The sequence below is a fragment of the Pelobates fuscus genome, chromosome 10 (genome assembly GCF_036172605.1).
Source record: "Pelobates fuscus isolate aPelFus1 chromosome 10, aPelFus1.pri, whole genome shotgun sequence".
Taxonomy (NCBI): Eukaryota; Metazoa; Chordata; class Amphibia; order Anura; family Pelobatidae; genus Pelobates; species Pelobates fuscus.
The window spans coordinates 710295-734952 of NC_086326.1; the positions used below are offsets into that span (position 1 = coordinate 710295).

The 24658-nt window shown below is 45.5% G+C and overlaps 1 protein-coding gene across 1 annotated transcript in view; it reads left to right on the forward strand.

Annotated features, from left to right (window-relative positions):
* LOC134575542 (ovostatin-like) overlaps positions 1–24658 on the forward strand; it is a 279761-nt gene that overhangs the window by 249728 nt on the left and 5375 nt on the right. Inside the window, exon 34 of the mRNA XM_063434840.1 lies at positions 1101–1203. Within this exon, the coding sequence (XP_063290910.1) occupies positions 1101–1203 (103 nt within the window). The remainder of the gene's footprint in view (positions 1–1100; positions 1204–24658) is intronic.

Here is a 24658-nt window from a genome sequence, read left to right on the forward strand (position 1 = left end):
GTTAACCAGCTGTGCCCATTATCTGCCGATTCCCCTGTGGGTGTAGCTTGATAACTCCAGCTATTAGTCAGGTCTGCCATATACATAAGACAAGGAGGAAAACTCTCAGCTGTCGTTCCACCAATATTTCCTGTCATGTTTTAAAAACAATGTTTAACCCCTTAAGGACACATGACATGTGTGATATGTCATGATTCCCTTTTATTCCAGAAGTTTGGTCCTTAAGGGGTTAAAGGATCACTATTAAACATGTTTTCCTGACCCTATAGTGTTAAAACCACCATATAGCCCCTCATGCCCCCTAAATATAAAAAAATCTTACTGTATTCAAGCCAGAAGCTGTAACTCTGCATGCTGTTAGACTCAAAATAAAAACAAGCAGTCTGCTGACATCATCAGAAGTGGTAGTCTGATCCAATCACAGTGCTTCCCCATAGGATTGGCTGAGACTGACAAGGAGGCAGATCAGGGGCAGAGCCAGCATGATTCAAACACAGCCCTGGCCAATCAGCATCTCCTCATAGAGATGAATTGAATCAATGAATCTCTATGAGGAAAGTTCAGTGTCTGCATGCAGAGGGAGGAGATACTGAATGTTTGGATGCATTTTAGGCAGCCATGACCCAGGAAGGATCTCTAACAGCCATCTGATGAGTGGTCAGTGACGTTATCACTAGGCTGTAATGTAAACACTGCATTTTCTCTGAAAAGACAGTGTTTACAGCAAAAAGCCTGAAGGGAATGATTCTACTCACCAGAACAAATTCAATAAGCTGTAGTTGTTCTGGTGACTATAGTGTCCCTTTAAAGTTAAGAAGCAATTTGTTTGTGAGAGTTTTAATGCTGTGTGAAATTTCACTTATTGTAAGTTCTATTTCACATTACAACTCATCCCATGTCTGACTCAGCCCCCGCAGAACCTGAATACTTTACTCATCCTATGATGAGCACTATTTTATGGGAACTGTAGACGTTTTGTATACTGTCTCTGTAACGGAACGAGGTCTGTCACAGTTACAATGTAAAATATGTCTGGCTATGTGTTTCTTTCACTGTAACCCATAACTATTTATCTTCATAACTCTATTATTATCCCATAGATATCTAAGGACACAAAATCATTCTCATTCAAAGTAGAAATGGGTAGCCGCGTGCTCAACGTGAAGTCTAGCTCTGCCTATGTTTGGGACTATTATGAAACAGGTAAGACAGCCAATTTGGGGAAATAAAGCTTCATTGAGTTCTCTTCATTTCATTTTACTGGGGTAGCTAAAGGGGTCTGTATAATTTCTCGCCCACATCTGGTCCTATCCCACATATAGTTTATTCGTAGGCAAGACCGGATTAACGTAGGGGCTGATGGAGCTGCAGCTCCAGGCCCAAGCCCATTAAATAGGGCCATTGATTTATTTTATTTATTTTGTGTTTGTTTTTTTACACACACACTACAATTAGGGTTGCCAGGTATTTCTTAGAAGTATTTCTCAGGTATTTGAGGCTGCCTAGCTGGTGCCGGTTGTAGCGAAAGCCACTTCGCCACTGTGGTTTGGAGGGGGCTGCTTGCCTGCCTCTTACCCTGTGACTACGGTCCCTGGGCGATTTGGCCCTTTATGCACGGTATTTGGGCATACTGTGGGTTATTGGGCTGCCCCAGGATTATGGGCCCTCTCATCAGCCCATACGAAACTTAAACCCCATGGCGTTTGAACTGTGTTTGTGGCATCTAAACGCTGTTTGGATATGTTGAGCGCTCAGATCCAAGCCATCTGGGGATGGGTTGAATGTGGGGGTTCTGTTTAGTATAACAGGAGTGTGACGAAACCAACCTCGCCACTGAGAACTGGAGAAGCCTGGTTGCTAGCCTCCTGCCCTGCGACTATGGCCCCTGGACATATTGCACTGTAAAAACTATATTTGGGCATGTAATAGTTTATATTACTGCTACTGGGCCTTTAAGGGCCATCCGTGGACCTATTGGGACTTGTGGGATACTGTACCTTTAAGACTGTAGAGCATATTACAGTAATCCTGCCTTTAGTCCTTTAATATCATGTATGCATTTATGTGTTCAGTTAACCTGGGTTATATGTATGCAGCATTCACCTGATTGTTCGGTAGAATCACTCCATTCAGTATATTGAGTGAAACTACCGAACAACCAGACCACCCAGGAATAAGTGTGCCTCCAATTACCGTTTGCAACAATGTTGCAAACGGGTAATTGGCAATCAGTGTAATGTATTCTTTGTCCTCTGGGTGGCCGCCATTCGGGAAACGAACACGTGGCGGCGGCCATCTTAAACTACCGAACAGCGGTGTTTTGCCGTCGAGTGTCTGGAACTAAAATCGGACACTTGACTAGGCAAACACCGCTGAGACCTCCATACTTCCAGAAATTCGTATAGAAACTACCGAATGACCCACCGTTCGGTAGAAAGAACACCACAAACAAGGGAATTCATTCAAACCCTCTCCAGGCTCTATAACACAGGCAATTCGTCTGTTTTCATTCCCTTGTTTGTGACCGACCGCAGGGCCAAAATGCATGGAACTGTTTTCGGATACTTTACCCATGCGGTCGGTCAAATCTTTGGAACCCCATATCTCCCGAACCGTTCATCCGAATGACTTGAATTTTGAATATGTTGTCCCCCTGAATAAGGGCTATCCAGCGATGCTGGATTTAAAGGTGTACCCCCTGTTTTGGGGGTACATCCAAAACTTGGCTGAAAAGGTGTACCGGATAATTGGGTTTAATGTTATCTGAGGGGAGGGGATGTGTGGGCTGAACCATGTATGTGATTGGTTATTTTATGCCTCCCCCTGGGTGTGGCCTGTATGTGTACTCATGTAATAAAAACCAGGCTGGGTGCCCCAGCACCTCAGACCACTGCTTGACCTTCAACACGGAGCCTTGTCTCGTTCTTGGGGGGATTCACTGTATGCTGTTGGAGATTGACTGCTAGGAGTGTAAGCTGATGTCTGCTTTTCCTATTCATCTGCTAGCAGCTATTCGTGAGGTTCCAGCTTGGAGTGCTATCTTATTCCCTGGTATGCAGTTCGGGAGTTTGATGCATTCACCTATATCCAATCCGTGAGTTTTGATGTTCTGCAGTAGCTGTGCCTTTCTGAGAAAAGGGGATTATCGCCTAAACGGATTTTAACCCCTCATATGCTGAAACGGTCCGTTACAATTGGTGGCAAGCGGCGGGATCGTTCCTACAGCCAGAAGGACAGCTACAGAACACCATTGCTTTGGATTTTTACAATTTGAGGGCAACGCATGTCTGAGTACAGCGACCCTGACAGCACCAGGATGGAACCAGCAGTGGAGTACAATGAGGGTGACATGGATGACCGGGATGCATTAATGAAAGGCATCTGGTACCAGGCCCTGGATAACGTACAGTACCAGCGGGGCAAGAGTCTCCCCAGTGAAGAGCAGCGATGGCAGACACGACTGGCACTGCGGATGCCCTTCCTGGGAGAGCAGCCACTGAAGGGATGGGTGAAGGAACTAGAGCACCGGGTATGGCAGGAGCTATGGCTGGAGGATGCCTACCAGGCGCTCTGGTGGTATATGGCACAGTATATACCCTGGACAGCCGAACATGACAAGCCAGAGGGAGAAGAATTTGATGGTCCTGGCTTGTTATGGGAGTCCTTTGCAGAGCCTGGCTTCGGGAGCCCTGCGCAAACCAGACTGCAGGACCTTTTCTATGAGAGGGAGGCTAGGCATGAGTGGGATGACCCCCATGAGGTAGAGCAAGACCTGGCTCACCTAGCAACCCTGGAGTGGGAACTGGAGCAAAACTACCAAGATCTCTTCCACTTCATTGGGAAGGCTCAGCAGGAGAGTAAGGTGACAGACCCAGATCCAGACCCCTTCCGCTGGGAAGATATTGTAGAGATTTACTGGGAAGAACCCCAGGTGGCCGGTAGAGATGGGACCGAGGTCTCTCCACCGGTCCTGCAGGGAATTGGGAGCCCAGTCTCCATTCCCCAGCGGCAGGCTGAGTTACAGGGGGCAGAGGTAGTTGGTCCTACCCCCCAGCAGCAGAGTGATATGTCGGGAAGGCAGTGTGAAGTGCAGGGAGAGGAGAGCAGCGTCCTCCCTCCCCAGCGGCAGGCTGAGTTACAGGGGGCAGAGGTAGTTGGTCCTACCCCCCAGCAGCAGAGTGATATGCCGGGAAGGCAGTGTGAAGTGCAGGGAGAGGAGAGCAGCGTCCTCCCTCCCCAGCGGCAGGCTGAGTTACAGGGGGCAGAGGTAGTTGGTCCTACCCCCCAGCAGCAGAGTGATATGCCGGGAAGGCAGTGTGAAGTGCAGGGAGAGGAGAGCAGCGTCCTCCCTCCCCAGCGGCAGGCTGAGTTACAGGGGGCAGAGGTAGTTGGTCCTACCCCCCAGCAGCAGCGTGATTTTTTGGGAATAGAGAGCACAGTCTCCTTTCCCCAGCGGCAGAGTGTCCAGCAGGGAATAGAGAGCCCAGTCTCCTTTCCCCAGCAGCAGGACACTGTATTGGGAGAAGAGACAGTCGGTCTCCCTCCACAGATGATGGAAGTATGTATGGGAGAGGAGCTTGCTACCACCTCTCCCCAGCGGCGGATCATTGATATGCAGGGAATAGAGAGCCCAGTCTCCTTTCCCCAGCGGCAGAGTGTCCAGCAAGGAATAGAGAGCCCAGTCTCCTTTCCCCAGCAGCAGGACACTGTATTGGGAGGAGAGACAGTCGGTCTCCCTCCACAAAGGCGGAAAGTATGTATGGGAGAGGAGCTTGCTACCACCTCTCCCCAGCGGCGGATCCGGAATGTGCAGGGAATAGAGAGCCCAGTCTCCTTTCCCCAGCGGCAGAGTGTTCTAGTGGGAGAGGAGCCTGTTACCCCCTCTCCCCAGCGGCAGTTTAATGTACCAGGGGGAGACTGTAAGCCCCCCACCGGTGCAGATGGGACCGTGGTCTCTGCACTTACCACACAGGGGGTAGGGATGGTCGGTCCTAACCCCCCACGACAGAACTGTGTATCCAAGGGGGAGACAACCGGTCTCCCCATTCCGCAGCAGAGCTATGCAACCAAGGGGGAGACAGTCCGTCTCCAGCAACCCGGCTCCAACCAGACTACTCCGGTGGTAGTGCTGGCACCAGGACAGAGTACCGCTGGTCTCTGCCCACTCAGCAACCCACCAAGGCAGCCTACCGGTCCCCCACACAGCCGTGGTGAGGCACCTGGACATGGACAAGATTCTCCTCTACCCAGGTGTAGTAACCATTTATTGTGGGTGGGCTGTACTGTTTTTTCTGCTTTGTGGGTGGGCTGCTGGACTAACAAGGGCACTGACCGGCAGGAGGTCAGGTACCCTGTTAGTCTTTTTGGAAAGGGGGAGAGATGTGACGAAACCAACCTCGCCACTGAGAACTGGAGAAGCCTGGTTGCTAGCCTCCTGCCCTGCGACTATGGCCCCTGGACATATTGCACTGTAAAAACTATATTTGGGCATGTAATAGTTTATATTACTGCTACTGGGCCTTTAAGGGCCATCCGTGGACCTATTGGGACTTGTGGGATACTGTACCTTTAAGACTGTAGAGCATATTACAGTAATCCTGCCTTTAGTCCTTTAATATCATGTATGCATTTATGTGTTCAGTTAACCTGGGTTATATGTATGCAGCATTCACCTGATTGTTCGGTAGAATCACTCCATTCAGTATATTGAGTGAAACTACCGAACAACCAGACCACCCAGGAATAAGTGTGCCTCCAATTACCGTTTGCAACAATGTTGCAAACGGGTAATTGGCAATCAGTGTAATGTATTCTTTGTCCTCTGGGTGGCCGCCATTCGGGAAACGAACACGTGGCGGCGGCCATCTTAAACTACCGAACAGCGGTGTTTTGCCGTCGAGTGTCTGGAACTAAAATCGGACACTTGACTAGGCAAACCCCGCTGAGACCTCCATACTTCCAGAAATTCGTATAGAAACTACCGAATGACCCACCGTTCGGTAGAAAGAACACCACAAACAAGGGAATTCATTCAAACCCTCTCCAGGCTCTATAACACAGGCAATTCGTCTGTTTTCATTCCCTTGTTTGTGACCGACCGCAGGGCCAAAATGCATGGAACTGTTTTCGGATACTTTACCCATGTGGTCGGTCAAATCTTTGGAACCCCATATCTCCCGAACCGTTCATCCGAATGACTTGAATTTTGAATATGTTGTCCCCCTGAATAAGGGCTATCCAGCGATGCTGGATTTAAAGGTGTACCCCCTGTTTTTGGGGTACATCCAGAACTTGGCTGAAAAGGTGTACCGGATAATTGGGTTTAATGTTATCTGAGGGGAGGGGATGTGTGGGCTGAACCATGTATGTGATTGGTTATTTTATGCCTCCCCCTGGGTGTGGCCTGTATGTGTAACGGAGGTACCCAGTCGGGGTGCCAGTGGATCCGTTACACCGGTATTGCAGTAATACCGGCAATACAAATGTCAGTCTCAGTATAAACAGAGATTATTCTGCAATACCAGTGCCGGCCAGTAGGGGTCGCTGTATGAACCTCCAGCATCCAGGACTGTGTGGGAAAGACCTCTTCTCCAATGAGAGCGTAACAGGAACAGCTCTTAAAAGAGCTAAGTGATTCAAGCTCAGGGGAGTATGCAGAGCATAGCAATCCCCAGTGTGATTATAACAGCTCCCTCCAATAACAAGACAAGGCTACTTTTTGAGGGATCAAAAAGGACTGTCTAAAACTTTATTTTACTTGGGACTAGCCCATATGGTCATTACATTAACATTGCTGTAAAAACTCAATAAAATTACAAACCGTGAAATCATAGCAGGCAACATACAGTGACTTATTATAACATAATAGCATGTTTTTAAAGGGGTGGGGGAGACAATATTTAACAGAAAATATATCACGTGCCTGCAGAATTAGCAATATGCAAATCTACCCGAATATGCAAATGAACCAGTCTTGCTATACAGGTAGTGCATATTGCAGTCCATAGAGGGCAGTCTCGCCTCACTAAACCTTCCTATCCAGGAAAGAGTTAACTTTTCCTGATGACGATTTTGACGTCATTTGGCTTATCTAATATGACTACCACAACTTAAATTTTGCTGTCAGTTCAAAGCGTTTGCCTCAGTCTTTGTGGCAACGACTTTGATCGTAATTTCTAAAACTGACAGTTGTAAACTCAATTTCACCCCTTACTTACAATGGGACCTTGCAAAATTTAGAAAGTAAAATTAATTATTTAGTCTTCTCTGTCACTAATGTCTGTGTTTAGAATTATTTCTATTCTATTAACATTCAAACAGAGCATTCCATCCCCCTGCTTCATTGCTTATCACTTGACTTGTTTATATAATGCATTCCTTAGCTCAGGCTCAGTGGTTAGTTACAGAAAGGATAGAAATTATGTATCTTTGTTAGCCTGAAAATGGCAAAATGGAGTGACTCTGGCAATATACACTTTTAATTTCTATCATAGCACAAAATGTCTGCCGATATAAATATCCTGACGAGGTATCAAGGTAGAGTGAGGTATAAACACCAATATCAAGGTAGCATGAGGTTTGAATGCAGGTATCAAGGTAGAGTGAGGTATAACTACAGGTATCGAGGCAGAGTGAGGTATAATTAAACAGGTATCAAGGTAGAGTGAGGTATAACTACAGGTATCGAGGCAGAGTGAGGTATAATTAAACAGGTATCAAGGTAGAGTGAGGTATAACTACAGGTATCGAGGCAGAGTGAGGTATAATTAAACAGGTATCAAGGTAGAGTGAGGTATAACTACAGGTATCGAGGCAGAGTGAGGTATAATTAAACAGGTATCAAGGTAGAGTGAGGTATAACTACAGGTATCGAGGTAGAGTGAGGTATAATTTAATATGTATCAAGGTAGAGTGAGGTATAATTGTATATGTATCATTTAATATGTATAAATACAGGTATTGAGGCAGAGTGAGGTATAATTAAACAGATATCAAGGTAGCGTGAGGTATGAATGCAGGTATCAAGGTAGAGTGAGGTATAACTACAGGTATCGAGGCAGAGTGAGGTATAATTAAACAGGTATCAAGGTAGAGTGAGGTATAATTTAATATATATCAAGGTAAAGTGAGGTATAAATACAGGTATTGAGGCAGAGTGAGGTATAATTAAACAGGTATCAAGGTAGAGTGAGGTATAATTTAATATATATCAAGGTAAAGTGAGGTATAAATACAGGTATTGAGGCAGAGTGAGGTATAATTAAACAGGTATCAAGGTAGAGTGAGGTATGAATGCAGGTATCATGTCTTTTCAGAAATGGATAATAGTTCATAGAAAACTTAATGCAGTTTTATTCTATGCAAGACCATTTATAATATGAACCTTGACTTACTAGGTGGTCATCACAATCACAATGAGCAGGGCCCTCAATCCCTCTGTTACTGTGTCACTATACCCCACTCCCTCTAACATGTAAACTCACTGAGCAGGGCCCTCAATCCTTCTGTTACTGTGTCACTATACCCCCACTCCCTCTAGCATTTAAACTAATTGAGCAAGGCCCTCAACCACTTTGTTTATGTGTCACTATACCCCACTCCCTCTAACATGTAAACTCGCTGAGCAGGGCCCTCAATCCCTCTGTTACTGTCACTATACCCCACTCCCTCTAGCATGTAAACTCATTGAGCAGGGCCCTCAATCCCTCTGTTACTGTGTCACTATACCCCACTCCCTCTAACATGTAAACTCACTGAGCAGGGCCCTCAATCCCTCTGTTACTGTGTCACTGTACCCCACTCCCTCTAACATGTAAACTCACTAAGCAGGGCCCTCAATCCCTCTGTAACTGTGTCACTATACCCCACTCCCTCTAACATGTAAACTCACTGCGCAGGGCCCTCAATCCCTCTGTTACTGTGTCACTATACCCCACTCCCTCTAACATGTAAACTCACTGAGCAGGGCCCTCAATCCCTCTAACATGTAAACTCACTGAGCAGGGCCCTCAATCCCTCTGTTACTGTCACTATACCCCACTCCCTCTAACATGTAAACTCACTGAGCAGGGCCCTCAATCCCTCTGTTACTGTGTCACTATACCCCACTCCCTCTAACATATAAACTCACTGAGCAGGGCCCTCAATCCCTCTGTTACTGTGTCACTATACCTCACTCCCTCTAACATGTAAACTCACTGAGCAGGCCCTCAATCCCTCTGTTACTGTGTCACTATACCCCACTCCCTCTAACATATAAACTCACTGAGCAGGGCCCTCAATCCCTCTGTTACTGTCACTATACCCCACTCCCTCTAACATGTAAACTCACTGAGCAGGGCCCTCAATCCCTCTGTTACTGTGTCACTATACCTCACTCCCTCTAACATGTAAACTCACTGAGCAGGCCCTCAATCCCTCTGTTACTGTGTCACTATACCCCACTCCCTCTAACATGTAAACTCACTGAGCAGGGCCTCAATCCCTCTGTTACTGTGTCACTATACCCCACTCCCTCTAACATATAAACTCACTGAGCAGGGCCCTCAATCCCTCTGTTACTGTCACTATACCCCACTCCCTCTAACATGTAAACTCACTGAGCAGGGCCCTCAATCCCTCTGTTACTGTGTCACTATACCTCACTCCCTCTAACATGTAAACTCACTGAGCAGGCCCTCAATCCCTCTGTTACTGTGTCACTATACCCCACTCCCTCTAACATGTAAACTCACTGAGCAGGGCCTCAATCCCTCTGTTACTGTGTCACTATACCCCACTCCCTCTAGCATGTAAACTCACTGAGCAGGGCCCTCAATCCCTCTGTTACTGTGTCACTATACCCCACTCCCTCTAACATGTAAACTCACTGAGCAGGCCCTCAATCCCTCTGTTACTGTGTCACTATACCCCACTCCCTCTAACATGTAAACTCACTGAGCAGGGCCCTCAATCCCTCTGTTACTGTGTCACTATACCTCACTCCCTCTAACATGTAAACTCACTGAGCAGGCCCTCAATCCCTCTGTTACTGTGTCACTATACCCCACTCCCTCTAACATGTAAACTCACTGAGCAGGGCCTCAATCCCTCTGTTACTGTGTCACTATACCCCACTCCCTCTAACATGTAAACTCACTGAGCAGGGCCCTCAATCCCTCTGTTACTGTGTCACTATACCCCACTCCCTCTAACATGTAGCCTCACTGAGCAGGGCCCTCAATCCCTCTGTTACTGTGTTACTATACCCCACTCCCTCTAACATGTAAACTCACTGAGCAGGCCCTCAATCCCTCTGTTACTGTGTCACTATACCCCACTCCCTCTTGCATGTAAACTCACTGAGCAGGGCCCTCGATCCCTCTATTACTGTGTCACTATACCCCACTCCCTCTAGCATGTAAACTCACTGAGCAGGGCCCTCAATCCCTCTATTACTGTGTCACTATACCCCACTCCCTCTAACATGTAAACGCATTGAGCAGGGCCCTCAATCCCTCTGTTACTGTGTCACTATACCCCACTCCCTCTAACATGTAAACTCACTGAGCAGGCCCCCAATGCCTCTGTTACTGTGTCACTATACCCCACTCCCTCTAACATGTAAACTCACTGAGCAGGGCCTCAATCCCTCTGTTACTGTGTCACTATACCCCACTCCCTCTAGCATGTAAACTCACTGAGCAGGGCCCTCAATCCCTCTGTTACTGTGTCACTATACCTCACTCCCTCTAACATGTAAGCTCACTGAGCAGGCCCTCAATCCCTCTGTTACTGTGTCACTATACCCCACTCCCTCTAACATGTAAACTCACTGAGCAGGGCCCTCAATCCCTCTGTTACTGTGTCACTATACCTCACTCCCTCTAACATGTAAACTCACTGAGCAGGCCCTCAATCCCTCTGTTACTGTGTCACTATACCCCACTCCCTCTAACATGTAAACTCACTGAGCAGGGCCTCAATCCCTCTGTTACTGTGTCACTATACCCCACTCCCTCTAACATGTAAACTCACTGAGCAGGGCCCTCAATCCCTCTGTTACTGTGTCACTATACCCCACTCCCTCTAACATGTAGCCTCACTGAGCAGGGCCCTCAATCCCTCTGTTACTGTGTTACTATACCCCACTCCCTCTAACATGTAAACTCACTGAGCAGGCCCTCAATCCCTCTGTTACTGTGTCACTATACCCCACTCCCTCTAGCATGTAAACTCACTGAGCAGGGCCCTCAATCCCTCTATTACTGTGTCACTATACCCCACTCCCTCTAACATGTAAACGCATTGAGCAGGGCCCTCAATCCCTCTGTTACTGTGTCACTATACCCCACTCCCTCTAACATGTAAACTCACTGAGCAGGCCCCCAATGCCTCTGTTACTGTGTCACTATACCCCACTCCCTCTAACATGTAAACTCACTGAGCAGGGCCCTCAATCCCTCTATTACTGTGTCACTATACCCCACTCCCTCTAACATGTAAACGCATTGAGCAGGGCCCTCAATCCCTCTGTTACTGTGTCACTATACCCCACTCCCTCTAACATGTAAACTCACTGAGCAGGGCCCTCAATCCCTCTGTTACTGTGTCACTATACCCCACTCCCTCTAACATGTAAACTCACTGAGCAGGGCCTCAATCCCTCTGTTACAGTGTCACTATACCCCACTCCCTCTAGCATGTAAACTCACTGAGCAGGGCCCTCAACAACTTTTTTTGTGTCCAACTTGTCTGGTTACAATGACATGTTTGTTAGTCCACCCATTGTAAAGCACTACATAATTTGTTGGCGCTATATAAATATAATAATAATAAAATAATATATGCTCCTTATAGTTAGGGTTGAGTACTCCAAGCTTCCAGCTCTAGATTAACTTCCCATCCAGCTACCTATACCAACTGTATCTTATCTTTACAATATAACTTCTCTATGTTCTATGTTCTTCATATGTTCCCGCACCTAATGTATGTGTGACCCCCATAACATGTATAATAAACACATTGCAGATCATTTATGAAAAGAGAATTGTCACATTTTAGGTCAGCAAAATTGGGTCCTCGTACTATATCTTTTCTGTCAGTCCCCAATGCTCGGGATAGGTACACAGTATCATCAGGTGCCAGGCTGATTGTCACAATGAAAGGCTTACTTAGAATAACTTTGTTTTGTTTTTTTATGGTTTGTTTTTTATTCCGAGACAACCAATCCATTTAAACGAAACTTTGCTGACTTTCAGTGAACTAAAACTGCAATTGATGATTTTAACAGATTTTTGCAGAAATTGAAACTTTCATTTTTAACCCCTTAACGCCGTTACGGCGTTCTATGCCGTCGCGGCTTTAATGGGCTTTAAAGCCGTTGCGGCGGCATAGAACGCCGTAACGGCTTGCAGCCCAGGAGGTCCGGCGGTACTCACCTCCGCCGCGATCCTCTTCTGGGGGGCTGCCTCAGAGCCCAGGCAGCCCCCCCACGGCAAATCAGGCCCCCGGGGGTCATGTGATCGCTCTCAAAGAGCGATCACATGGCCCCCTATAGCTGGCTGTGGATCTGCCAGCAGGGGGGCTGTCTGAAATATCAGACAGTCCCCCTGCTGGTGGGAAGAATTAAAAAAAATAATTAGACATGTGTAAAATTAAAATAAATGCATTTTTATATATATAATATATGTATATATATTATATATATAATATATATACATATTATATATATGTAACATCATGCGTAATGTATTTTAATAGTAATATTAGTATATATATTAGTATTAAAATACACTTAGAGTGACGTTACATATATATAATATGTATATATTATATATATAATAGATATATACACATATATATTATATATATATATATACGTATAATTACAATAATAAATAAATACAATTATTCAATAAATAAATAAAATATTGAAACAAAATTTAAAATAAATTATATATTCATATGTAATTTTATTCTAACTGTATTTTGTTATTAAAAAATATATATTGGTAACAAAATACACTTAGAATGACATTCTATATATATCTATCTATATATAAAATACAAATAACCGCAAATATATATAGAGAGATAAATACATATAATTACATAATAGATTACATTAGTATACACGTAGAATTTAAATACCTATAAATGCATATATATTAAAATTCTACGTGTATATTTAAGTAATCTTTTAACATAATTATGTCATTTGATTAATTAAAATTTGATTGACATGCCTGACAACACAGGGAGAAAGTGCAGAGAATTTAATTCGCAAGCACTATATTTGACCCTGTAACTCTCCAAGACATCATAAAACCTGTACATAGGGGGTACTGTTTTACTCAGGAGACTTCGCTGAACTCAAATATTACTGTTTAAAACTGGTAAATTATATTACAACGATGATATTTTAAGTAAAAGTGAAGTTTTTTGCATTTTTTACAAACAAACGGCACTTTTATGGACTATATTATTGTTGTAATATGTTTTACTGTTTTAAAACACTAATATTTGTGTTTAGTGAAGTCTCCCAAGAATAACAGTACCCCCCATGTACAGGTTTTATGGTGTTTTGGAAAGTTAGAGAGTCACATATAAGGCTTGCATTTCATTTTTTTCACATTGAAATTTGCCAGATTAGTTATGTTGCCTTTGAGACCGTATGGTAGCCCAGGAATAAGAATTACCCCCATGATGGTATACCATTTGCAAAAGTAGACAACCCAAGGTATTGCAAATGGGGTATGTCCAGTCATTTTTAGTAGCCACTTAGTCACAAACACTGTCCAAATATTAGTTTTTTGCTTTTTTCACACAAAAACAAATATGAACGCTAATTTTGGCCAGTGTTTGTGACTAAGTGGCTACTAATAAAGACTAAACATACCCCACGTTCAATACCTTGGGTTGTCTACTTTTTCACATGGTATGCCATTATGGGGGTAATTCTCATTCCTGGGCTACCACACCGTCTCAAAGGTAACATTACTAATCTGGCAAATTTCAATTTAAAAATGGAACGTTCTATATTTGACCCTGTAACTTTCCAAAACACCATAAAACCTGTTAATGGGGGGTACTGTTGTACTCGTGAGACATCGCTGATTACAAATATGTGCATTTTTTTGCAGTAAAACCTAACAGTATTATGACATTTACAGCTAAAATGTGAGGCGGAACTACAAATTTTTTAAAAAATTTAACATTTCTCAGTTTTTTTAATTTTGATCATAATAAATTAGGTTTCATATATAAATATTTGATATGTAATGAAATCCCTGTTTCTCCTGAACAAAATGATATATAATAAGTGTGGGTGCATTTAATATGAAAGATGGGAACTACGGGTGAACAGACATATAGCGCAAATACCAGTTTTTGTTTACGTTTTGTTTTGATCAGAACGTGCACTATTGACTCCGTCCTGAAGGGGTTAAAGTTACCAGTTTATCCATCAGTGGATTATTATTATTAGAACTTGCATAGTTCTAGCACATTGTGCTTAACAGTTATAGAAAAGGGATATATGGCAACAAGCATTTACCAAACAGAGACAAGAGGTGAACAAATCCCTGTTCTAACAAGCTAACAGTCTATTTAAATGGTAAGCTATCTTTCCTCATAAACACTTACTGGTGGTCTGACTTAACCTACAAAACATTTTAGCAAAACAATCTATACAATCACAGTATTATAAAGTCAGTGTCTTTGGTAACGTGATTTACATACCAGAGAGAGACAGCACTTAATAAAGGAACATGCATTATGAACAAAAATAGTCAAAGTGCATACAAATGTAAAATAGGTTTCAAAGAAATTCTGCATACAAAACAAAACAGAAAAGAAAAAAAATGAAAAAGAAACAGAAAACGCTAATTACGGTACCAGTGAAATACCAGTGTTTCTGTCCAAAGATACTTTTTCGTAAGTAAAATAGAAATCCACTACAAATTTGATTTGGCTTTCAAAATCTCCGCTTTCCCACATGATTATCTATCATATTATCACCATGCTTTAGAAAGAGGAGGTTCATGGTGGCTCCACTTCATCACATGGCAAATCAATCAAATGTTTTCATCTACACCATTCACTCTACACCATTAATAGCTCTTACAACATTTATCGACACATCTGGAAACTACGTGTATTAATTCCCATCACACATAGACACATTGAGCACCCCAGCTACAAGTTCTGGAAATATTACAAATAATCAGAAATCCATGTAGACCGTACAGGCTTAATAAAAGCGTGCACACTGTACATTGCCCAACTTACACTTAAATGGACAGCATAGAACATTTCATGGTCGAATCACAGAAGGAATTGGGCAGTGGTGGAATAACTAGTTAAAGACTCTAGAACAATCTCTCCTTTCAATCCCTCCAACACATCTCTCCTTTCAATATTTCAATGTCAGGTCCCCTGCCTCCGGGCTGTTCGCAGCGGCCTTGCCTACCTCGTCACCGCAAGAAGGATTATAGCTGGTATAGCTTTCCCCTACAAGCACGAGACAAGGCTAGAACTCTTTTATTGGAAGCCACAATTGGCCTTTTATGTCATTCCCCATGCAAGGGACACTAACCCCTGGACCTGAGAGTAGACACAATTACATTGGCTCCCAGGTCCAGGACACTCCCACACAAAATAGGTTAATCCCTCCCCTGTGCCTGAGAGATAATTGTGTCAGGAACTTTACTAAACTCAATTAACTCCAGGCACAGAAAACATACATTTTTACAAAACCGCAAATATACCTTTAAACACACAAAACCCCCACAAAAGTTACATCCCCTGAGAGCCCCGATCTGGGTGACCAACATATCCAAAGATCACCCAGATCGATTCAGGGCTTCAGAATTTCCTGGAAGTCATAATTTGACTGACCGCACACATGGTCCCATGCCCAAAACAGTTTCAGAGAGTCAGGGCTTGTGGTCGGTGTAGTTCGGTAGTCTAAAAATGGAACAAACTACCGAACATAGTCAATGTTCTTACCCTGGAGCTTGTTCCCCTCATCCAGATGAACAATTCCACCGAACAGTGCCCTTCTAAATTGTGTAGAACCAAATACAGGTGATGATGAAGTTAAGCTGTGTTACGGTATGCCTGAGGCTAGCTGAGGGTTGGACCGCTTTGATGTCCTTGTACCTGATCCTGGAGAGCGATAGAGTGTTCCAATTCCACATCTAGCGATATTCCTGTAAGTGAGTAGTCAGGTAATTCCTAGCAATCAGCATTTCCCTACAACACGTGTCGAGGCTGCGAGTTGAGAATAAGAAGTCTGGCCTATTGAATGGCAAGGCAGTGCTTAAATACAAATTTTCAGGCCAGAGGCACACCCCTCTGGACCTGAGGGTGACAAGTGACAACAACCAATGGGAACAAAGTGAATCTTTTCAAACCCTCCCCTCTATCCTGGAGATAATTAGTTTTCCAACGGTTACAATAACCTAATTATCTCCAGGTAAGGCAATATTCTATTTTTACAGATACATGAAAACTATATAGAAAACCATAACTCATATATCATATTCTTTAATTGGTACATTCAACATATCCCCAGACAGCTTGGATCTGAGCGCACAAAATATCAGAAAGGCGCTCAGATCTCACGAATGGAGTGGAAATGCCATGGGGATAAACATTGTCTCTGGCGCTGTTCGGCAACTATCAGCCCAGACATACTCTTGCATATTGTCTTGTATGGGGTTGGTATACCTTGCATAGTCCCAAAGTACCGAACGGTACTAGTGTCTGAAAATAGTACCAGGCGCTCGTCGACCAGGTCCCGCTGGGCGTTCAGTAGTTAAAGATGGCAGCCACCACGTGTTCGTGCATACGAACAACGACCACCCTGACGACGGCTAATTAGGCTGCGGTTAACCACTGGTTAGCCCTCTCAGCTGTACCATTGGTCTGGGGGTGGTAAGAGGATGAGAAAGGCAATTCAATCCCTAATTGTTTATTGAAGGACCTCCAAAACCTCTGTCAGATACTATATTGGGAGGAATGCCATGCAGACGGACAATTTCTCGTATAAAGATTAGTACCAGGTCTTGAGATGACGGCAATTTCTTGAGAGGAATAAAATGAGCAATTTTAGAAAAACAGTCCACAACCATCAGAATGGTGGTATAACCATTAGAACTAGGAAGTTCAACAATGAAGTCCGTAGACAAGTGGGACCATGGGACCTCAGCAATAGGAAGAGGTTATAACAAGTCACAAGGGAGTTTATGAGGCGCTTTGGAAACCGCACAAACAGAACAAGCCTGCACATATTCCTTAACATCCTTCTGAGGTAATCCCACCAGAATGACCTCATGATAGCAGAAGTGGATTTATTAATACCTGGGTGACCAGCAGACACATTGTCGTGAAACACCTTCGTGATATTAACCCTTTCCCCCAATGGAATGAACAGTTTGTCCTGAGGTTTACCGCAGGGCGCCTGGGACTGAGCCTCCATGATGGATCCAAGCAGTGGGGAGGACAATGAAAGGACAGTGGACGTTTCTTGCTCTAGTATAGCCTCAGTATCAAACTGCCTGGACAAGGCGTCGGCCTTGACATTTTCAGAACCAGGTCTGTAGGTGATAAGAAAATTAAAGCGAGAAAGAAATAGAGACCACCTAGCTTGTCTAGAAGATAATCGCTTAGCATCTCCTATGTAAGCCAGGTTTTTGTGATCAGTAATGAACTCTCTAGAAGATGTCGCCACTCCTTGAGAGCTAGAATAATGGCCAACAATTCTCTATTGCCAATATCGTAATTGCGCTCAGCAGAAGACAACTTTCTAGAAAAGAAACCACAAGGATGTAACAGAGTTTACTGGCTCTCCCTCTGGGAGAGAACTGCCCCTACCCCTGTCTCTGAAGCATCAACCTCCAGTATGAAAGGCTTACTGGTGTCAGGATGTATCAATATGTCGGCGGAGGCAAACCGCTGTTTGAGAGTTTCAAAGGCTTCAATTGCCTCCTTAGACCATATCGTACTACTAGCCCCCTTGCGTGTCATATTGGTGATGGGGGCTATTACTGAAGAAAATCCCTTCATAAATCTTCTGTAATAATTGGCGAAACCAATGAACCTTTGAATGGCTTTCAACCCAGTGGGTAAAGGCCACTGTAGAACAGACTCTATTTTTTTAGGATCCATCTGAAACCCAGAGGCAGAAATATTATATCCTAAAAACTGTACTTCAGACTGGTCAAAGATACATTTCTCCAATTTACAATAAAGTTGTTTTTTTAACAAGGTTTGCAGAACTTGTTTAATGTGATTGTGGTGAGACTGGAGGTCAGGAGAATAAATAAGGATATCATCCAGATAGACCAAGACAAACGAGTAAATGTAATCCCTGAGTACATCGTTAATGAAATCTTGGAAAACCGCTATAGCATTGCACAACCCGAATGGCATCACTAGATATTCATAATGTCCACTTCTGGTATTAAATGCAGTCTTCCACTCATGGTTTTCCTTGATTCTCACTAAATTGTAAGCGCTTCTAAGGTCAAGTGTAACGGACCGTTTTGCTCAAAAGGGGATAAAAATCGTTTAGGCGATAATCCCCTTTTTCCCAGACCAGCAGCTACTGCAAGCACCAATCTCCCGAACTGCAAACTGTACGAATTCTGGAAACTCCCGAACTGGAAACACACGAACCCTGGAATCAGCCGAACAGGAAAAGCATACAATCCGCTTACACTCCTGGCAGTCAGCCTACAATCCAATTCCCCCCAAAAACGAGACGACACATCGGTTTGAGGGTCAAGCGGAATCTGTTTTACTGAGGGCTACCTGCCCAGTATTTATGCAGGTCCCCCACCTGGTGGACACTCCCCTAAGGGACCAAATGGAAGACTGAAACAGCAGACAGACATGTATCCTTTTCGTACACACAGCCACAATACTTTCCCACAATGCATCCTGGTTTCCTCCTCTCTGGCCTGGAGATAATTAATGAAGTAATTCAATTATCTCCCAGGACAAAGGCAAGACTCCATTATACACATGGTGACACAGAAACAGACTATCACTTTAAAATACATAAAGGCACATTTTATACATAAAACACAGACATGTAACATATCCCCAGATAGCTCAGGTCTGGGTGCACATTATTAGGTGAATGGCACTCAGACCACCCGAATACAGTTTAAGTGCCATGGAGCCAAAGTCTTTAATTATACGAACAGGCTCCATGGCATTGCTATCTGGGTTAAAACAGTCACATAAAACATAAAATACCGAATTTCCCTGCATTCACCAAATCCATACGAATTAGAACAAGGGGCTGGAGGTTCAGCGGTGCCTGCACGTAAAAGTGTCCGATTTTGGTGCATGAAAGCCGGGCAGAAAAGCGCTGGCTGCCCGGGGAGCTCCAGAACACCGCCACCTAGCGGCCGCTAAGTGTAACAGCGGCCACCCAGTAACAAGTAATTAAGCTGCGGTTAACCCCGCAGCTTCAGGGAGGTAAATTGGCAGCACACTCCAGCTTCTGGGTGGCCAATTAATGGCGCCGGCCGGCTTCCCACGGCTCTGGGGAGGTTGGTAAACGGCTGTTTGTTCGGTAGATGGAATCTACCGAAGATGGAATCTACCGAACTGCTGTGCAGAAAGGGAGAAATAAATCCTTCTGCACCGCAAAATTAACCCTTTAGCTGCCGGTCCATAATCTAAAGGCAGCAGGCGGGCAACCAGGCTTCTCCAGTTCATAGTGGCGAGGTTGGCTTCGCCACACTTCTCCCCTTTACCAATTAGACTAACAGGGTACCTGACCTCCTGCCGGTCAGTGCCCTGGTTAGTCCAGCAACCCACCCACAAAACAGAAACTGCAGTACAGCTGCAATAACTGGTTACTACACCTGGGTAGAGGAGAACTTTGTCCAGGTCCAGGTGCCTCACCACGGCTGTGTGGGGGACTGGTAGTCTGCCCTGGTGCCAGCACTACCGCGGAAGTAGCCTGGATGGAGCCTGGTTGTGGGAGGGAGAGACCGACTGTCTCCCCTCTGGCTACACCGTTCTGTGGCTGGGGGACAGGACCGACCGTCCCTACCCCTTGGGCTGTAAGTGCAGAGACTACGGTCCCATCTGCACAGTTGCGGGGCTCAAAATCTCCCCTTGGTGGGTTAGGCTGCCGCTGGGGAGAGGGGTTAACAGGCTCCTCTCCCGGACACTCTCTCTGCTGGTGGAGAGGGGGACCAGCTGTCTCCCCTTTCATTATTTTGTCCTGCTGCTGGGGTGTGAGACTGACGGTCTCTGCTCCCTGCAGGACACACTGCCGCTGGGGAGGAAGGACGACACCTTCAGCTGCCTGGGGTACACACTGCCGCTGGGGAGGAAGGATTGCACCCTCAGCTCCCTGGGACACACACTGCCGCTGGGGAGGAAGGATTGCACCCTCAGCTCCCTGGGGTACACACTGCTGCTGGGGAGGAAGGATTGCACCCTCAGCTCCCTGGGGTACCCACTGCCGCTGGGGAGGAAGGACGACACCTTCGGCTCCCTGGGTTACACACTGCCGCTGGGGAGGACGGACGACACCATCAGCTCCCTGGGACTTACTCTGCCGCTGGGGAGGAAGGACGGCACCATCATCTCCCTGGGATACACGCTGCCGCTGGGGAGGAAGGTCGGCCTTCTGCTCCCTGGGACTCACACTGCCGCTGGGGAGGACGGACGACACCATCAGCTCCCTGGGGTACACACTGCCGCTGGGGAGGAAGGACGGCACCTTCATCTCCCAGGGATACACACTGCCGCTGGGGAGGAAGGACGGCACCTTCTGCTCCCTGGGACGCACACTGCCACTGGGGAGGACGGACGACACCTTCAGCTCCCTGGGATACACACTGCCGCTGGGGAGGAAGGACGGCACCTTCAGCTCCCTGGGATACACACTGCCGCTGGGGAGGAAGGATTGCACCTTCAGCTCCCTGGGATACACACTGCCGCTGGGGAGGAAGGACGGCACCTTTAGCTCCCTGGGACTTACTCTGCCGCTGGGGAGGAAGGACGGTACCTTTGGCTCCCTGTAACTCACTCTGCTGCTGGGGATCTGGGCCTGCTGCCCACCATCCTGTTGGGCCCGGTGGAGAGACCTCTGTCCCATCTCCACCTGCCTGTTGTGGTTCCTCACAGGACCAATCTATGAGGACCCCTACTTCGGGTTCTTCCTGCCGCCTCAGGGGGAGACGGCTAACCTCCTCGGATGCAGCCTCTACTCTGCTGCTGTAACACTCTTTCCGCTGAGCATACTCTTCGTCCATCCTTGAGTTTCGCTCAGCCATGACCTGGTTCCAGATCACCTGGAATATCTCCATGGATAGATAACCCCCATACTGGGCCACTCGCTGCCTCACCTCGGCCAGCCCATCATCTTCAGCGTCAGAGCCTTCCATACTTGTCTGCTCCAAGTCGCTGGATACCTCTGCTGCCAGGGGCGCTGCACTAGTACTAAAATTGCCCTCAATTTGTAACTCCAAGGAATTGGTGTTCTGTAGCTGTCCTTCTGGCTGTAGGAACGATCCCGCCGCTTGCCACCAATTGTAACGGACCGTTTTGCTCAAAAGGGGATAATCGTTTAGGCGATAATCCCCTTTTTCCTAGACCAGCAGCTAGTGCAAGCACCAATCTCCCGAACTGCAAACTGTACGAATTCTGGAAACTCCCGAACTGGAAACACACGAACCCTGGAATCAGCCGAACAGGAAAAGCATACAATCCGCTTACACTCCTGGCAGTCAGCCTACAATCCAATTCCCCCAAAAACGAGACGACACATCGGTTTGAGAGTCAAGCAGAATCTGTTTTACTGAGGGCTACCTGCCCAGTATTTATGCAGGTCCCCCACCTGGTGGACACTCCCCTAAGGGACCAGATGGAAGACTGAAACAGCAGACAGACATGTATCACTTTCGTACACACAGCCACAATACTTTCCCACAATGCATCCTGGTTTCCTCCTCTCTGTCCTGGAGATAATTAATGAAGTTAATTATAATTATACACGTGGTGACACAGAAACAGACTATCACTTTAAAATACATAAAGACACATTTTATACATAAAACACAGACATGTAACATATCCCCAGATAGCTCAGGTCTGGGTGCACATTATTAGGTGAATGGCACTCAGACCACCCGAATACAGTTTAAGTGCCATGGAGCCAAAGTCTTTAATTATACGAAGAGGCTCCATGGCATTGCTATCTGGGTTAAAACATTCACATAAAACATAAAATACCGAATTTCCCTGCATTCACCAAATCCATACGAATTAGAACCAGGGGCTGGAGGTTCAGCGGTGCCTGCACGTAAAAGTGTCCGATTTTGGTGCATGAAAGCCGGGCAGAAAAGCGCTGGCTGCCCGGGGAGCTCCAGAACACCGCCACCTAGCGGCCGCTAAGTGTAACAGCGGCCACCCAGTAACAAGTAATTTAAGCTGCGGTTAACCCCGCAGCTTCGTGGAGGTAAATTGGCAGCACACTCCAGCTTCTGGGTGGCCAATTAACGGCTTCCTCCCCACGGCACGGCTCTGGGGAGGTTGGTAAACGGCTGTTTGTTCGGTAGATGGAATCTACCGAACTGCTGTGCAGAAAGGGAGAAATAAATCCTTCTGCACAGCAAAATTAACCCTTTAGCTGCCGGTCCATAATCTAAAGGAAGCAACCAGGCTTCTCCAGTTCATAGTGGCGAGGTTGGCTTCACCACATCAAGCTTAGTAAACACTTTAGCGCCCTGGAGTCTGTCAAATAATTCAGCAATAAGAGGAATGGGGTAGGCATTCTTAATGATTATTTTGTTCAATACCCTGTAATCGATACATGGGTGCAACTCACCATCCTTTTTAGATATAAAAAAGAATCCTGCACCAGCAGGCGAGGATGATTTTCGTATATGGCCTTTATTCAATGAATCCTTAATATATTCCTCCATTACACTACTCTCCTGAGGAGAGCATAGACTGCTCCCGTAGGTGGCATAGTGCCTGGTAGTAAGTTAATGGAACAGTCATATGGTCTGTGAGGAGGTAGAGTATTAGACTGAGTCTTGCTGAATACTTCTTTAATGTCACGGTATTGTATAGGGATCTCGGGATTTTGAGGTGTACTAGTGGGTAATTCAATAGTGCCCACTCTTTTGGTGACATGCAATATGCACCTTTCATTACAATCCTTACCCCAGTCTAATATTTCCTCATTAGCCCAGTCAATATGAGGGTTATGCTTGCTAAGCCATGGGAATCCTAATATAATAGGACAAGAAGAAGATGCAATCGCCTGAAATGTAATCTCTTCCTTATGTAAGGCACCAATGGAAATATTAATGGGTAAGGTTTCATGCGTTATCAATGGTTGTGAGAGTGGTTTCCCATCAATCGCTTCAACAGCTAGGGGTGATAGTCTCTCTCTGATAGGTATAGTATTACTTTTGACAAATTGAACGTCGATGAAGTTTCCAGCAGCACCTGAATCCATCAGGGCTTTGCATGAAACGTTATTTTTGGCAAAGGCGATAGAAATGTCAAGGAGAAACCTATTTTTATTCTTTTCAGAGGACGTTTCCATTACACCTAAGACCTGTCCCCTTAAGGTGCTTAGGTGCGGTAGTTTTCCGGACGAATGGGACAATTGTTTCTCATATGTCCCTTCCTGCCGCAGTATAGACATAGACCTTCTTTTCTCCTATATTGTCTTTCTGCTTCCGACAGTCTAGTGACCCCCAACTGCATGGGTTCGGGTTCGGACTGTACAGGAATTTCAGGGACAATAGGTCTGGGGAAATGAGGTGCTAAATGCATACTCATGCTTCTGGTCTTGTTTCTAGTAGCTTCTCTGGTTCTTAGTCTATTATCAATCTGCATGACAAAAGTGATAAATTCATTAAGCTTTTTGGGTAAGTCTTTGACGGCAATCTCATCTAGCATAGTTTCAGATAATCCCTTTTTAAATGCAGAGATTTACCCACTATTACTCCAGTCTACCTCGGAAGCTAGGGTACGAAATTCTATGGCATATTCCGAGATAGACCGGTTCCCTTGTCTGATGTGCATCAGGGCAGTAGAGGCGTCATCCTCTTTGCCTAAAGGCTCAAACGTAAGTTTGAATTCCGTAAGTAACTCCTGGTAATTGTGTGCCACACTCCTATTACTCTCCCATAATGGATTGGCCCAAGCTAAAGCTTTACCTTTTAATTGATTCATTAGGTAACCAATTTTAGCTCTGTCTGTGGGAAAAGGTCCCGGTGAGGCCTCAAAATGAAACTCCATTTGGTTAATAAATCTCCGGCATTCTTGAATATTACCATCAAAATGCAGGGGAGGAGATAGGGAGATAGTAGGTGCCTTGTGTACTATAGCTGGAGGTACACAAGGTGGAGGTGAGGCCGCAGGTTGCAGATGCGCTGTTCGGGTAAGAAGCGTACTGAAGGCCTGGGCAAATTGATCCATGCGGTGATCATTATCCTCCAGTTTCCTTTCACAAGCAGCTATGTTCTTACACAATTCTACAGGATCTATGGCCATGTCGTAATGTCAGGATTAGAGAATGATCCAGCACTTAGAATTGTGTAACACAGAGGACTGATAGGTAACGTATACCGGACCTTAGAATGGCCGGACTAACGTACCAAAGAAAAGTCGGGAATAGCCGAGG